The sequence below is a fragment of the Tursiops truncatus genome, chromosome 13, assembly GCF_011762595.2.
Source record: "Tursiops truncatus isolate mTurTru1 chromosome 13, mTurTru1.mat.Y, whole genome shotgun sequence".
NCBI lineage: Eukaryota > Metazoa > Chordata > Mammalia > Artiodactyla > Delphinidae > Tursiops > Tursiops truncatus.
The window spans coordinates 49,743,333-49,759,419 of NC_047046.1; the positions used below are offsets into that span (position 1 = coordinate 49,743,333).

At 40.4% G+C, this 16,087-nt stretch overlaps 1 protein-coding gene across 3 annotated transcripts; it reads right to left on the bottom strand.

Annotated features, from left to right (window-relative positions):
* On the bottom strand, nt 1-10,585 carry ZNF24 (zinc finger protein 24). Of its 3 annotated transcripts, XM_073790651.1 has the most exons (5): nt 10,450-10,585; nt 8,070-8,572; nt 7,673-7,820; nt 6,382-6,440; nt 5,476-5,605 (listed from the first exon to the last, which is right to left on the bottom strand). In XM_073790651.1, the coding sequence occupies exons 2-4, from the start codon at nt 8,487-8,489 to the stop codon at nt 6,412-6,414; spliced, it is 597 nt and encodes a 198-aa protein (XP_073646752.1). In that variant the 5' UTR covers nt 8,490-8,572; nt 10,450-10,585; the 3' UTR covers nt 5,476-5,605; nt 6,382-6,411. The 3 variants fall into 3 exon arrangements, with proteins under 3 accessions (XP_004328416.1, XP_019785974.1, XP_073646752.1); XM_004328368.4 differs by lacking the exon at nt 6,382-6,440 and having other exon boundaries at nt 1-5,605; XM_019930415.3 differs by lacking the exons at nt 6,382-6,440; nt 10,450-10,585 and adding an exon at nt 9,781-10,032 and having other exon boundaries at nt 1-5,605.
* Between the last annotated feature and the right edge of the window lie 5,502 nt (nt 10,586-16,087).

Consider the following 16,087-nt stretch of genomic DNA (forward strand, 5'->3'; position numbering starts at 1 on the left):
TCATGGAACGCCATGCTAATTTTATTAACCTATGTGGTGCATTAAGTATAAGTCTAGAATTTAAAATTACAAAGGTTTTCTAAAAATTGATATGAAAATACAAATAACCTATATTAATCAGGACAGAAATCCAATTCAATTATCTTAAACAAGAAAGGGACTTTATTGGCTCACAAAACGTTAAAGTCCAGAGGTAGGGCAGGCTTTAGGCACAGCTGGATCTAGGGCCTCCAGAAAATTGACATCAGAACTTAGTTCTCATTCCTTTCTGCTAGCCTCTGAGTTTCCCCTCAGACTCTCTTCACATGGTACAAATTTTCAGGCTTACACAGTCATTAGTTCGTGAGATCTCTGTCGAGCGTTCTTTCCAAGAGTTCCAGCAGAAGTTCTGTTGAGGACTTTCTTTAGCCTGGCTTGAGTTACATGCCCATTCTTTAATCACTGTGGCTAAGGAGCTGTGGGACTCAGGAGGGCCAGGCCTGGTTATGTACTCACCTAAGCCACAGGGAATGGGTTCCCCACAATAAATAAGGATTCTGTTATCACAAGATGGGGAAAGAGATGCTGAACAAAAACAACATATATCCACACATAACCCAACAGAAGAGCAGGTAAAGGATACAAACAATCCATGATAAAACTATAAACGGCCAATAAATATATGTAATCAACCTCACCATTAACCAGGGAAATGCAAAATGATCCTTTTTTTTTTTTGCCCATCAGATGAAAATTATCAAGTGTAGGTAAGGCTATATGGGGAAATGAGCACTTTCTATACAGTTGGTGAAAATAGAAAGTTATGAGGGCCTTTGGGAAGGCTAAGGTGGGTCTACCAGAGCGCACCCTTTGTCCCAACAATCTACCTTATACTCCATTCTAAAGACATATTCACACGCGTGCACAAAGAGATATGAAAGAGATCTTTACTTCGGCAATGTAATAGCAAAAGAAAAAATAAGGGAATAGTTAAATAATGGTATTTTCATAGTACTGAATACTATTCAACCATTAAAGAAATTTAAAGACCTCAGGATCTGAGACAAAAAAAAAAAAAGCAAGCTGCAGAATACATATATATGATCCTATTTATGTAAAAACAGCATTTATATGTGTATATTCACATGGAAATTATGGAAAGGAGATCAGAAGAACGTATACTAAACTGTGGGCAGTGGAATGTGATAGGAAACGCTGCAGAAAAGGGTCTCTCTTCAGTCTTGTGTAAGAGTTAAGTACACTGAGATGGTAGTCATTTATACTTCCATAATTAAAAAAAATGGGGAAATGCAATTCACAATAGGAAATGAAAACGGCCAATAAACATATGAAAAGATGTTCCTTCTTATTAACAAAGAAAAGAAAGATAAATTTTTGCCTATCAGAGTGGCAAAAATATTGAAGGATTCAGTGTTGGTTGGGAGTGTAGGCAAAGAGGCACTCTGACTACTGATGGAGTTGTAAAGTGGTACAATCTTTTTGATGGTATTTCTCAAAATGTTAAATGTGCATGTTTTCTGACCCAATAATTCCACTTCTAGCTATTTATCCCACAGAAATACCAACACAGGCAGCAAAATATATACGGATGTTAACTCTACCTTTACCTATAATAAAGAATCAGAAATAACCAAATTACCTACCAATAGGGGTTGGCTAAATAAGTTACAGTGTATTGATGCAATGGATTAGTATGTAGCTATAAAAAAACATCTACATCAAAGTGGGAGGGAGGAGGCAAGTCTCAGTGCAGTTCACGTAAAATAGGGATATGTACCTACCACACTCATATGATCGCTGTGAGGATTAAGAGTTAATCCATGGTAAAGCACTTCCAACAGTGCTTGTATACAGTGACAAGTGTCAGCTATTAACACATTTTTGCTTAATTATGTGTATGTCTAAGTCTGGAAGAACAGCAAACCAAATAATTATTACTTCTGTGTGCAGACCATGAAAAGGAATGTCCTTTTTCATTTTACATTTCTGTGCTGTAGAAAACTCAAACGAGCATGTTTTAATAGCTTTTACATTTGTTAACCATAAGATAAAAGCATAAAATTTATCAATCAAGGTTTAATAGCCATCATTCATTGCATTGTGAAAAAATATACATCCCTGGAATTCACAGAACTAGATTTTGAGTTTTAGCTCTAATTGGCCACATGCAAGTCACACAATCTCTAAATCTTGCTTTCCTAGTCTACAAATCTAAGTGAGATAGGTAAAGTGTCTAATCCAATGTCTGGCATGCAGATTACTTCAGTACATAGAACTCTCCCTTGAACTTACACAAATGTATTAGACATATTGCTAAATGATCAAGTGCCAACTGGGTGTGAATGTGGGGAGTTCAACCTCCAAGAAAACCAAAAGAAAATTTAGCAGTAATGAGCAAATAAATGCTCAGTGGCTACTGGACAGGCATCAGCAGTCTGCATGCTGTTAACAATGACTGCTCATTTGATAACCCAACAGATGCCACTGCTTGGCAACTGCCAGATCACCACTTCATCAGAGGCTGGGCACCCCCCCAGAATCGCCAATATGATTATCTGTGTTAACGTATATGAATGTCTGGATGAAATCTTAAATCACCAAATAGTTATTTAAAATCAAATTGTCTAGCAGGAACTTAGACTAACCAGAGATGGCTAGTACACAGACCATCACTTCCTTTTCATGTGTATTGTCACACAGTTTTTTTGGGTCCAACCCATTTTCCCCAGAGCCTTGCCTTAGTTTCAGAATCCTTTCTAAACAACGTACAGGTATCGGAGATGGCAAGACAACCTCATATTTGCCAACTCAAATACTTTCTCTAAGCTCTCACATTATACCAAACATCTTTGGCATTTATGAAAAATGTACCACAGGGAAGCTTCTTTGTATATAGGAAAAATAAGATCTAAAAAAACCCATGAAATTCTAGCCACCAAGAGGTTATTCCCTTCTTACCTACTCTGATAAAAGAATTCTGTCATCCCAGCAGTATTCCAAATATGCCACCTCAAAACCTACTTGGAAAGAAGCCAGTTATAAATAAATAAATCAATCAACCCAAGACCGTTTTATCTTAGAGTGGAGGAATTTATAGCTTTATTGGACATTGACTTGTTTCCTCTCAGCCACAAAGAGAAGACCCAAACAAAAGTCCCTACATATTCTTGTATAACTTAAAATACATTATATCATTACTACATATTTATACTTCAATAAATCTTAATCTATAAAGCACATTTCTTATAACTGTTATCAGAAAATCTATAGACAAGCTCCATTCTGCCTCACTTCCCCACCAGCTGGCCTCGCATTAGTATGCTTTTTAACAGGCTCATGCAAATCTCACCTTCCATTTTTTAATTTGATCCAAGTACCAGATGTAACCAAAACCTCTGGAACTATGAAATATTTTTATTCACATGGGTCATTTTCCACACAATTATGCCCACTATAAAAAAGCCTTTTCTCATATCTATATTTTAACTTTCAGAGTTTTCCACTAAACAGAACCACAGTACTTGGGATTCTCAGACAAGGAGTATATGATCCTACTACTACAATGTGTATTATTTTTATACATTAAAAAAATGTGTTAAGACTTAAAATGAAAAAAAAAAAAGTTCCACCAACTCTGACAGTTAAACTAGTTGTTATAACCTAGTTTTTTTTTTTTTTAAATAGAACCCATTCAACTTAACATGTAAGTATAACCTCAATGCTACTAGAGATTGATTAGTTTTTTTTTTTTTTTAATAAAAGACCCACAAACCTCCAAACTGTGATAGTTATCTTGGACTCACCTCTGAAGATTGCTGAAGAGCTGGCTAGCTCTTTGAGCTGAGTCTTCCTTTACCCAAATACAACACCCTGGTAAGACAACTATGGCTCTAGGAATCTCAGAGGTGGGGGAAGAGGCTAACTCACATGCAACAGCTTTGTACCAACCCCCAATGATTTACAGTGGAAGAAATACCTACCTAATTATGGCAGGGTCACAGTACCTAGCACAGTGCCTTGTCGGTAGAAAATTTAATAAATGCATGGCTGCTTTGTTAGCCTGGTGTTCAATCCTTTTGTACCAAAGGAGTAAAATCGCAAACCTGATACTCATTGCCCACCTGTCATGGATTTTTCTGTCCTTAAAAATGAAGGAAAAATAATGACTTAGATCTTCAAGTCTTTTGTTTTCTAAAAGCCAAGAAAGACCATCACTCTTATTTACATTTGCCCTTCAACACTGCCATTCACTACAAATCTTTCCCTAGTGTTATAATTTCTACCTTCATAGTTTTATAACTGTTTATTGTTTAGACTGTCCACTTTCTAATGATACATGAGAGGACATTATTTTCATTAGTGGGATGCTTCCCAATTACAGGTAAGATGAGCTATTTTTGAGTTTTCCTGCAGGCAGGAAACTAACTACACCTAGATAAATTCTTGATATACTTCAATTCTTGGATCAAAGTATTTGTCAATCTTCCCCAATCTAGGTGTCCCATTCACTTTTTGATGTTTCATCACCATCACTTCTTATCTGAGTTTTAAGGCTCATTTCACTTTGAGGTTTTTGGTCATCCTTTATCTTCTATTTTCTGAAATGCATATTCAAATTAGGTAAAAGAAAACTGGTAAATTTGGAAAAAATGGTTTCAGTTTTCAGATTTTACAATTCCTACATTGCTTTTCAATGTAGAAAGGAATGTATCCTTGTAAAGAACATTTCAATGATCAACACAAATAACATATCTGTCTAAGAAGGAAAGTTTTAACAAAGGGACAAAGAATCAGGTAGTTTATCATTTGGAAAAATAATAAGAATATAAACATCACATGGAAGATTTAGGCATTAACACCTGAATTAAGTTTAAAATTTCAGTTTCTAGGCAGGTATGACACCATTTCTTTCAAGATAAGATAATAATAGTGGGTGAAAATTTTCTACATTTCCCAGTGGATTTTCTAAGTCTATAGGAAAACTATTATGTATCATTTCATGTTTTTAATTTTGTCTTCATTTCAGAAGAAAAAGACCTGAGTGCTGATTTTTTTTTTTTCATTTCTTAAACTTTCACAACATTGAGAAGTTTCTCTGCATTGTGTCTTCGTTGATGTCTAAAAAGATTTGAGCTTTGACTATAGGATTTCCCACACTGAACGCATTCATAAGGTTTCTCCCCAGTATGGATTCTCTGATGATTAATAAGCCCAGAATTCTGGCTAAAGGCTTTTCCACATTCAAGACATTTGTAAGGTTTTTCTCCAGTATGGACTCTCTGGTGTTGCACAAGGATAGAACTCCTGCTGAATGCTTTCCCACACTCAACACATCCATAGGGTTTCTCCCCACTGTGGATTCTTTGATGAAGAATAAGGGCTGAGCCCTGACTGAAGTGTTTTCCACATTCATCGCATATATGTTGTTTCTTTCGGGAGGGATTTCTCTTTCTTTCAAACCTGCCCTTGGGAAAACAGGTTTCTCCATATTTAAAAATTTGAGGAACACCTATATTGAGAGTGCCAGGAACTTCATGAGATTCTACTGCTGAAGGAATCTCCTGCTTTGGAGCTAGCGCTCCATTTTCAGTCCTAGCATCATCATCTGAAATAAACAGAAAATGTAAATATCACTCATTTCCTATTCTGAGAGGAAAGAAACTTGAAGAAAAAATTTTTTAAAAAATGAACTAAAAGTAAATAGCTTGCATATGTCTATAAACAGCACTATGAAAACTGGTGATAAGGTTACCTACTCTCAAAAAAGAAAAAAAATGAAATGGCTGATTATGAGGTTAATGAAGTGAGAGCATGGGAACATGAGAAATTAAAAGGTTGTATCCTAATAAAAGTGGTAACATAAGGGAGTGGGTTATACAGTAGTAGTCAAAAACCAAAGGGCAGAAAAATGGCAGATTTTTTAGAGAGTCTAAGTTTGTTACAGACAGTCAAAGTGATGCAGCTAGGTCTGGAGAAAAATAAAATAAAATTGGCCGTTTTAAATCATTTTAATATTCTTTTACTTTGAAAAAGGGAGAAATTATATCAAAATACAATGTGCAAATAACCACCAATCTGTCAGAAAGTGACTATTTCTAAAATGAGCAGGACAAGGCAGGTCACAGCCAAGATCAGACTAAAAGGAGAATATAGGAGTCCTGACAAAAAGCTGAAGGTAAGCCGAGAGTGTCCTGTGTTAATTTGGGACGTGACACTTACAAATTCAATGCACCTTTAATAACTGAAAGTTTTCCTTTAAAAGCAGCCTCATGTATTTGGTATTTGTCATGGTTTTTAGACGAGTTGTTACTTCCAGGCCTCAGTAAGATGTGTTCAGTGAAAGAACGGCCCAAATTACCAACATGAGGTACCATGACCCACCTGTAGGCAGGCAGTGATTATGAGCGAGTCTCATTTCAGACCTTCCTGAAACTTCAAGCCTTAAAGAATAAACACAGTTACTAAAGGGTGAACAGCACTGCTCAAAAAAGTTATAAACAGTGAGCAAATCTGTAACAAATGATTAAGAAAGGGATAGTCAGAAAAAAGGCTGACAAAGAGATGCTGAAGAGTTAGAGGGGATCAGTGAGGTCTGGAGACTTGAAGAACAGAGAAGTGAGTGTGAAGGTGACAAATGGCACACAAAGAATTGAGCTCCCAAGTGTGGTAGAGACCAGACTGCTAAAATGAGGCTACTTAAAAAGAGGCGAGAATTATCCTAAAGTTCAGGCAGGGGAGGAGTTCCTAGGAAGATACCACCTCCAACAACCAAAGACAGTGGTTCTCAAACTTTATTGCACAAAAGAATGCCCCATAATTCAGAGGGGAAGCCTGCTCAGAGCTCATTACACTAGCATTACCTCCAACTACCTCAAGGAATGATTCCCAAAGCAGTCTCAAACAAAATTTCATTTTAATTCATATAAATATGAAAAAGAAATGTAGCGGTTTTAGGAATATACGGGGTTGTATCAAAATAAGTAAGTATGTGGCATTAACTGCCAAGATACTGGGAAAGAACAGCCTTAGTGAATTATGAGCTTTCTACTTAATTTTTCTATACTTGTATTTATTATAACTAGGAGCCATATTTTTCCATAAATACTTAGAAAAGGTGAAGAATTTTCTCTAAATATCATTTCTACAAAAGAAGCTTCTTAGGAAACAAAAATGACTTTAGGTAGGATGTTTGAAGAAAAAAACACATACAAAAAGCTAAAAATTCAGAAGAGGCTTCAGTAATAAACTATAAACAAAAAAACTAGATTTGAAGAGGTATCAGGTAAGCTTATTGTACCAGGAACACTAGGCAAGAGACTAAAAGGATGTGAAACAGATGGCAAATAAGCAATATGGCAAGTGAAACAGAGCGACCCGGTCTACAGGTGGGTGCTGGCTCAGAGTAAGGCAAATCCAGCCTGAAATGGATAGGCCTTCAAAGAATGAAGTAAAAGAGAAGAAAAGGCTGATGATGTTAATGTTGAGGAATAAAAGACCTGAGGTTAGCAAACCAACTGTTATTAGAAAAGAATCGAAACCCTACAGTGTGTCTATGTCTAAGCAATCAAGTTAAGGTGATTATCCCCCCCTCCCTCACAGTAAAAATAAGCAAAGAGTTCCGGACAAAAGGTCCACACCCTCTTTCATCCTCCTGCCCACATGGGGTCCTCACCACAGTGCCTTAGGGAATGGAGCTCCCAGGATGCCCACTTGAGCTGGTTTTCCACTGCATCGAGCTCAGAACTTGGTAATCCCTGAGCTTCTTCTTGAGATACCATCTCCTCTACTAACACTTCCCGTTTTCGTCGTCGAAGAGAAACCTGGAAATGAAAGGGTTTGGTTCAGTTGAGAACGAACGTGATGAGAATCAAACCTAAACGCACACAAAAGAAACCATACAAAACATATGCTGCAGAGGCCTAGATGGCAAACAAGCATAGATAATGCGGGGGGGGGGGGGGAACGACACAGAAACATAATTTTAACTTAGTTGAGTGGAATTAATTCAGCAGCTGCGCCTACTGCCATGCCAATGCTCCTGACCCAGGAACGTGACGCAGCAGGCTTACCGGCTGTCCAGGGTCGTCCAGTTCACTCTCTAAATCCTCCAGCACCGTCACTGCCTCCTCTCCATTCTCTGGATGATGCTCTCGAACCCAAGTCTGTAGCTCCTTGGGTAGGATGGCAACAAACTGCTCCAGTACTACCAGCTCCAAGATTTGTTCTTTTGTGTGTGTCTCTGGCCTGAGCCATAGACGGCAAAGTTCCCGAAGCTGGCTCACAGCTTCACGGGGCCCAGGTGAATCCTGGTATCCAAACTGCCTGAATCGCTGCCGGAAAACCTCCGGGTCAGGGAGATGGTTCCAGGGGATACTTGACCCCTCTTCGCCATCAGGATCCTCCTCCAACTTCACTCTCAGAATTTTTTCCTCTTCATCTGGAGTTGGGATGATAAGTATTGAATCCTCTTCCACTGACTGTGCAGACATCCTGATTTATAATACTTCAAGAAAAGACAATCAAGGTAGGATACAGGCCTCAGGGAAATACCCCGTTTTCTTCACAGGCACTCCTGAGGCACAAGAAATGAAAAATATATAAATGACCAAATATTCTAAGAATTTGGACACATACCGATTAAAGGAAATAAAAATGTATTCTTTTACTAGGTTAAAAATTCCAATCAATAACCTAAAACCAGAAGTTGGCAAACTACAGCTCATGGCCAAATCTAGCCTGGTGCCCATTTTTGTACAGTGCTTGTACTAAGAAAGAGTTTTCACATTTTGACATGGTTGAAAGAAATCAAAAGAACACTCCATGACATGTGAAAATGATACGAAATTAAGTTGTCTCCATAAATTTTATTTGTTCACACTACAATAGCAGAATTGAGTAGTTGCAATAGACACTATAGGGCATGAAAAACCTAGTATTTACTCTGGCCCTTTAGAGAAAAAGTTTGCCTATCTGTGACCTACAAAACCTATTTCAACAATCAAAAGAATCCAAGTAAGCACCAGACCACTTCAGTGTTATTTAAATGCATCTGACCCTTGAATACATTATTTGCAATTCATAACTGGTGTTCCCTGACACACTTAGGTCACCTCAAAAGCAGGGACTGCTTTTTCATTATCCGCTTAAAAAATTTCTTTTGACAAATGTTTTTTAAGGGCTAAGAAATATTTTCAAAATGTTTAAGAACTCCCCGGAGTTAAAATATACGTGAAAAAAACATTCACTTGCTCAGTAACAGATACATAATGTTGACAAAAATTAACCACTATGTGCCATAAAACTTAAGTATTATTCAGTCACCCACCGCGCCGTAAGTACCTTTACATTTGTAATGACAGGCATTAATCACAGTAAAATTTTTCAAAGAAAAGGCACTCTCATAACACCGTAACTTCGTGCAGTGGTGCAGACTCTTGTCCTTACACTGGGTGACTCACAGGCTCCCCGGCTTCTACCTTCAGGGAAACCTTGTACTATTTCTGATCCTTTCCTTAGTATTTGCACAGTCATGCCCATGCCATTGTTTACAATACCCATTAGGAATGAGCCATGCAGCTACTCAATGTACCTATTCAGGACCCGGAATGTGAAAGCCAGTAATTTCCAAACAACTTCCCGTAACCCCATGAGACTAGGAATCGGAAAATATCTTATCAGGTAATATACATACAGGTGTAATTAAACACTCTGGAGTGTGGCGGCCCTACAAACACGTAGGTTTGGCCTACAGATTCGTTTGTTCCTATTCCAAGACCCTACCTTATCGACGGCTCAGTCTACAGAAAATAAATTTCTCTTCCTTTTACGTTCTCATACAGCACCCTGCCCGTGGGACGTGAGGAGGTGCGGGGAGGGCAGCCTCGCTGTCCCGACGGCGCGTGGGCGGGGAGCCCAGTTCCCCACTCACTCCTGCAGACTGCCGCTGCGAACCCCGCCCCCACCGCAGCGATTCCAGCCTTCTTCCCCGCACTCGCGGCGGCGGCTTTCGTTAGACCAAAAGCCACCCTGCCACAACAGCGTCGAAGCCACGGTACTTCCGCCCGCGACCGGCTGAACTACAAGTCCCGGCAGGCCCCGCGAGAGGTCCGCCCACTCCCACCTCCGCCCGAAAAGAATCCCAGAACTCTCCGCGAGATGCCAGGGCCTCGAAATAGAACAAAACCGCCCGATGGGGGAGGGGAAGGCAAGGGTCGCGGAGGACACAAGGGATGGAGGAGTCGCCGAAGGTGCTGAAAGCCGAATCTGGCTTTCCGTGTACCCCTCGCCGTCCCCCAACTGCCGGGCATGGAGTCCGCGGCCTGCCCCCCCGCGCCTCCCGGGAAGCCGAGAAAGGTCCCCGCCAGGCTTCTTCGCTGACTCTTGCCAAAGCGGTCCGCAGCCCGTAGCCCAGAGTCTCCCTCACGCACTTCCCCCCACTCTCGCGCAAACCTCGGGCTCGGGAACCGCAGCCGCTTCGCTGTGCACGGCGGACGCACAAACGCCACTCACGAGCGGTTTCCCAGCAGCCCCCGGCGCAGACTGCTTCCGGTCTGCGGGCCCCAGGAGGCGGGGGGAGGCGAAGCACCGCGTTACCATGGAGATGCGCTCCGGGCAGGGGGAAGGGCTGTCCGACGACAATGACTGCTTTGAGGCTACGCTTGGCCTCGCGCCTCTTTCCTCCGGATAGCCCAGCCTTCTGTGTTCCGCTTAGAAGACAAGGAAAAGAAAGAATTCAGCCACTAAGATAGTCTTACGGTTTCATAAGCCTTTTCGCATGCATTATCTCATGTGATCGTCACAGTAATCCTCTGACAGAAGTAACAAAAGCTAATATTTATGAATGCTAACTACATCGTACCAGGCACAGTCACCATGCTTTACATGTATTGTAATTTAATTTTCACAACAACCCTAAGATGGTAAGAACTTTTATTATCCCCATTTCACAGCTGAGATAATCGCGGCACAAGTAAATAGCTTGCCCAGAGCTCATAACTAATAAGTGGGAAGCAAGATTTAAAACCAAGGCATGACTCTAACCTTTGCCTCCCCACTTGCTGTGCTATAGAGCTTTAGTATGACCAATTTATGTGTCAGGGAAACAAAATGAGACTCTTAACCAAGAGCTTTGGCAATGATCGCACATTGAATTTGCAGAATGCGTGGTCACCTTCTGACTTCAGGCTTGACATTTTATACTACAAAACAGCTGCCAAAGTGATCGTTTAAAAACATAAATCAGATCATTTCATCCCCTATTTAAAGGCCTTCAGTGGATCCCTACTGCCTTAATTATGACATAAAAACTCCTGACGTTTGTCTGTAAGGCCTCCTGTAATCTGTTCCTTGCCCCCAATCCCATCTCCACCCCACCCCACTCCCCAGCTCTTAGGCTCATTGTGACCCAGGATCCTCAGCCTCCCTGACCACCTTTCCTCCCAGAAGCCTCCCCACTCTCAAGCACTGGGTAGAAGTGAGCCCACTTATTCATTTCTCTGGTTTTTGTTTTCTTTTGTTTTTCTCCATAAGTCTCCTAAGGGCAGGGACCTTGCCTGTCTTGTTCACCACAGTATCCCCACCTAGTAGTCCCAGGATGCTGACTGCCTGGTACATAGAGAACCCAATAAATATTTATTGAATAAATGAATGAAGCATGGGCTGCTCAGATTGCTGCCTTTGCTAGATCACATGTCAGGCCTCAGAAACCACACAAAAGAGCCCTGTTGTTTAAGTTCTGTGTTAGAAGTGCAGGTCCAGCCTTCCAGAAGCATTCCAAGATCCTCAGGCTTCAGCTTTCTGCCTCCTTCAGGAAAGTGTCCTTTGCAAAGAGCCCTCAAGTCTCTGCAGGATTCATGAATGAGAGAGCAAGTGAGTTAGAAGCTGATGGTATAGCATTACTCTACTCTCTGACTAGAGCTTTGCCTCCCCAGAACCCCTGCAACTTCTGATGCCTCTTCTCTCTTCATTTAGGCAGTTTCCGAAATCCAGACTTTTTTCTCTCCTGCTTGCCTACTGCCACCAACCTACCTGGCTGCTCTTCCCAACCTTTCTCTCTTCTGTGACTCTAAAAGCTAGCTCAAGGCATTTTTGTTTTGCTTTAAGAGTTCTTTTTTTTACATCTAATTAATGTTGGAAAACTAAAAGGATACACATCAAACAGAAATACTTGGGGAAATTAAAAATGTTGCAAAATTTTACAAAACCCTTTGCCTGAGATTCGTTCTATCATTCCTAATTCTGAGAGAATAAATGGTAACCACGATGAAGTTTTCCTCTCTAATTTACTCGTTTGAGGGCAGGGACTACCAACCCCGGTTTTGAAACACCATCCTTCTGAGCCCCACTACGTGAGCTCTTTCCTGAATGGTGGGCCCTGTTGCTATCTTAAAGATCTAGTCTTAAAGATCTAGGACTTCCCTGATGGCGCAGTGGTTAAGAATCCGCCTGCCAATGCAGGGGACACGGGTTCAAGCCCTGGTTTAGGAAGATCCCACATGCCACAGAGCAACTGAGCCCGTGCACCACGACTACTGAGCCTGTGCTGTAGAGCCCTAGGGCCACAACTACTGAAGCCCGCGCACCTAGAGCCCGTGCTCCACAAGAGAAGCCACCACTCTCCACAACTAGAGAAAAGACCATGCGCAGCAACAAAGACCCAATGCAGCCAAAAATAAATAAATTTATTTAAAACAAAAAAGATAGAGCATCATGATCCTCTGGGCAACCTGAGTGTAGGGAATAGCTCCGTGCCAGTGCCTGACGACCTTGCACATAGCTACAGAGGCCACAGAGACGAGGCTTGTGCTGCAGCTGACCTGAGTCTTGGCAGAACACCTTGTGATCCCCCTGGAACATGAGAGGCTCATGAGGAGCTGCTATAGGCCACTTGCCACTCAGCTCCCTGTCCTCCCAGGAGGCTGTCAGGGAAGTTTCTCCAGGCTTCCCAGGTTGTGATGAGGCTTTCTGCCTCACCAGCCTAGAGTACAGCTGCAGATTATACACAGGTTTAGATATGCAGTGTGGCATTAGCCCCTCAGCAACAAGGGGTCCCACATCTCAGGTTGCAGTCACCCAACTGTTGTTTTGGTGTCATCCTTTTGGTGTGTGAGACAAAAGCTCATGGGGAGCTGAAACCTTTGGCTACTCTTGCTTTGTCTCTGTAAGTAATAATCTAAATCTAAAAACGGCTTGTTGTTTCTTTACCAGCCAAATCTTTTAACCTTGCCTTGAAAGCATCTCATCCATTAATTAATGGTAAAAATTAAAAGCAAACAAACAAACAAAAGCAGACAGATGCTACCTGGCTGAGTTCCAGAGACCTAGAAATGATTAAAATGAAGTCATGATTCCCTCTTTTAACATTACCGTCTCGTTCAGGAGATAGACATAGAAAACAAGGAGATAGACATAGAAAACAAGGAGATAGACATAGAAAACAAGAATTTACAAGACAATGTAGAAGTGCTACAGTAAAAGCGCTTAAGAATACCAGCAGGAAAAAAAAAAAAGAATACCAGCAGGGGCACCCAAATGAATTAGTATGCTGAAGGGGAACGGAGGCACCCCGAGAGCGAGGAAGTGGAGTAAGAAAAGTTTTCATGCTGAACAAAAACACAGACCTTCAGATTTGGTGTTACCATATTTCATCCCAAAATTATCTTTTCTAGGATTTTCTCTAACAATTATTTTGGAGCTCTCATACCTTCTCCTCAGCTCAAAAGTATCTCCCTCTGGGCACTTAAAGTACACTGGTTAAATATTCCATTTTAGCTAATAAATGCACTGCACCAGGAATCTTTTCATTGCAAGTGACTAAAAAGGTAACTGGCAGGCACTGTTAGCTTCCTACAAAAAGCACTCCCCCTTACTTCTAATACGCTCCTCATTTTTTTGATTTTGGGGGCCCAACACTGTGCCCAGCCCATAGACAATAAGTTGTGATTGAGCTAAGCCATCCATGACTTCTCTGTTTCTCTTTGCCATGTATTCACTTTGCCTTCCTAATGGCTAGGAATGGCCAAATGATTCTGTTCTGGTCAATGAGATGTAAGGGGCAGTAGTTTGTGTATTTCAAGAAATTTATCTAATTCATGTAAGTTGTCAGATGTATTAGCATAAAGTTGTTCATAATATTTCCTTAATATCCTGTCTACAGGATCAGTAGTGATGTCCCCTTTTTCATTCCTGAAATTGATACTCTTGTTTCTTTTTCAGTTTTGCTTGAAGTTTATCAATTTTATTAATCTTTCAAAGTAACAACTTTTGGGTTCATTTGCTCTATTACTTTTGTTTTCTATTTCATGGAGTTCTGCTCCTTTTAAAAGAAATTAATATACGGTAAAATTAGTTCTGTTTTAGCAGATAGCTCCAGGAGTTTTAAAACATGTACAGATTGTAAAACTACCACCAAAATCATGATACAGGATAGTTCTATCATTCCACAAAACTCCCTCAAGATGTACTCACAACTTTCCTACTCCCTAACCCATGGCAACCACTGATTTATAATCCATCAATGACTTTTACACGATGTAATACAAATGGAATCATAAAGTATTTAACCTTTTACATAACTTTCATCAAACATACTACCTTTGAGATTCATCTATGTTGTTGCATGTCTCAATAGTGCATTTCATTTTATTGCTGAGTAGTATTTTACTGTAGATATCAGTTTGTTTATCCATTCATCCATCGAAGGACTTTTGGGTTGATTCCAGATTTGGGCGATTTTGAATAGAGCTACTATAAATACTAATGGACATGCTTTTGTGTGACCATAGTTTTTATCTCTCTAGAGTAAATATCTAGAAGTGGAATTGCTGGGTCATATAGTATTATGGACTGAATATTTGTGCCCGCCTCCCAAACTCACACGTTGAAGCCTTAACCCACAGTGTGATGGTATTTGAAGATGGGCCCTTTGGGAGGTAATTAGGTTAGATATGGTCATGAGAGTGGGGCCTCCACAATGGGATTAGTTCCCTTATAAAAAGAGATGTAGAGAGTTTGCTTCCTCTGTCTCTCCACCATGTGAAGACAAGGCAAGAAGATGGCCACCTGCAAGACAGGAAGAGAGCCCTCACCTGGGAACCAAATCAGCTGGCACCTTGACCTTGGATTTCCCAACCTCCAGAACTGTAAGAACTAAATTCCTGTTATTTAAGCCACCCGGTTTATAGTATTTTGTTATAGAAGCTGGAGCTAATATATATGATTTTTGCTTTTTTTAGTTTGAATACATTGAATTTTAAAAAGTGAAAAAAAGAAAGAAATATTGAGCCAAAATCAATATTTGGTACATAAAGTATGAATCTGGAAAAGCACTATTAAAAATTATATCTATCTCTATATTCTTTTAATAGTGTGTTTCACAGAGAAAAATGTTTAATTTTGATGAACTCCAATTTATCCATTTTAAAATTTTATGGCTAGTCCTTTTGGTGCCATAGCTAAGAATTCCTAACACCAGGACCTGAAGATTCTCTCATGTTTTCTTCTAAAAGTTTTATATTTTTACATTTAATATTAGATGTATGATTTATATTACATTAATTTTTATATAAGGTATGAATTATAGGTTGAGAGTTTGTGTATATGTCTGTTTCCATATAGATGTCCAGTTGTTCTATTTGATAAAAAGGTTTTGTTTTTATTGCATTGCATTTCCATCTTTTTTTTTTTAATTTATTTTTGGCTGCATTGGGTTTTCGTTGCTGTGCGTGGGCTTTCTCTAGTGCGGCGAGGAGGGGCTACTCTTCATTGCAGTGCTCAGGCTTCTCATTGTGGTGGCTTCTCTTGTTGTGGAGCACGGGCTCCAGGCATGCAGGCTTCAGTAGTTGTGGCACACGGGCTCAGTAGTTTTGGCTCGAGGGCTCTAGAAGGCAGGCTCAGTAGCTGTGGCGCACGGGCTCAGTTGCTCCATGGCATATGGAATCTTCCCGGACCAGGGCTTGAACCCGTGTCCCCTGCATTGGCAGGTGGATTCTTAACCACTGCACCACCAAGGAAGTCCTCCATCTTTATAAAAAAAAAAAAATCAGTTAGCCATATTTGTGTGGATCTTTTTCTGAACTCTCTAATATGT

Excerpts from the sequence above, each read along its gene's own strand:
- ZNF24 (XM_004328368.4), bottom strand. The coding sequence starts at position 8,489 with ATGTCTGCACAGTCAGTGGAAGAGGATTCAATACTTATCATCCCAACT. Across the intron at positions 7,821-8,069 it reads TGGACGACCCTGGACAGCCG|GTTTCTCTTCGACGACGAAA; the intron begins GTAAGCCTGCTG and ends TTTCATTTCCAG. Across the intron at positions 5,606-7,672 it reads CCATTCCCTAAGGCACTGTG|ATGATGATGCTAGGACTGAA; the intron begins GTGAGGACCCCA and ends TGTTTATTTCAG.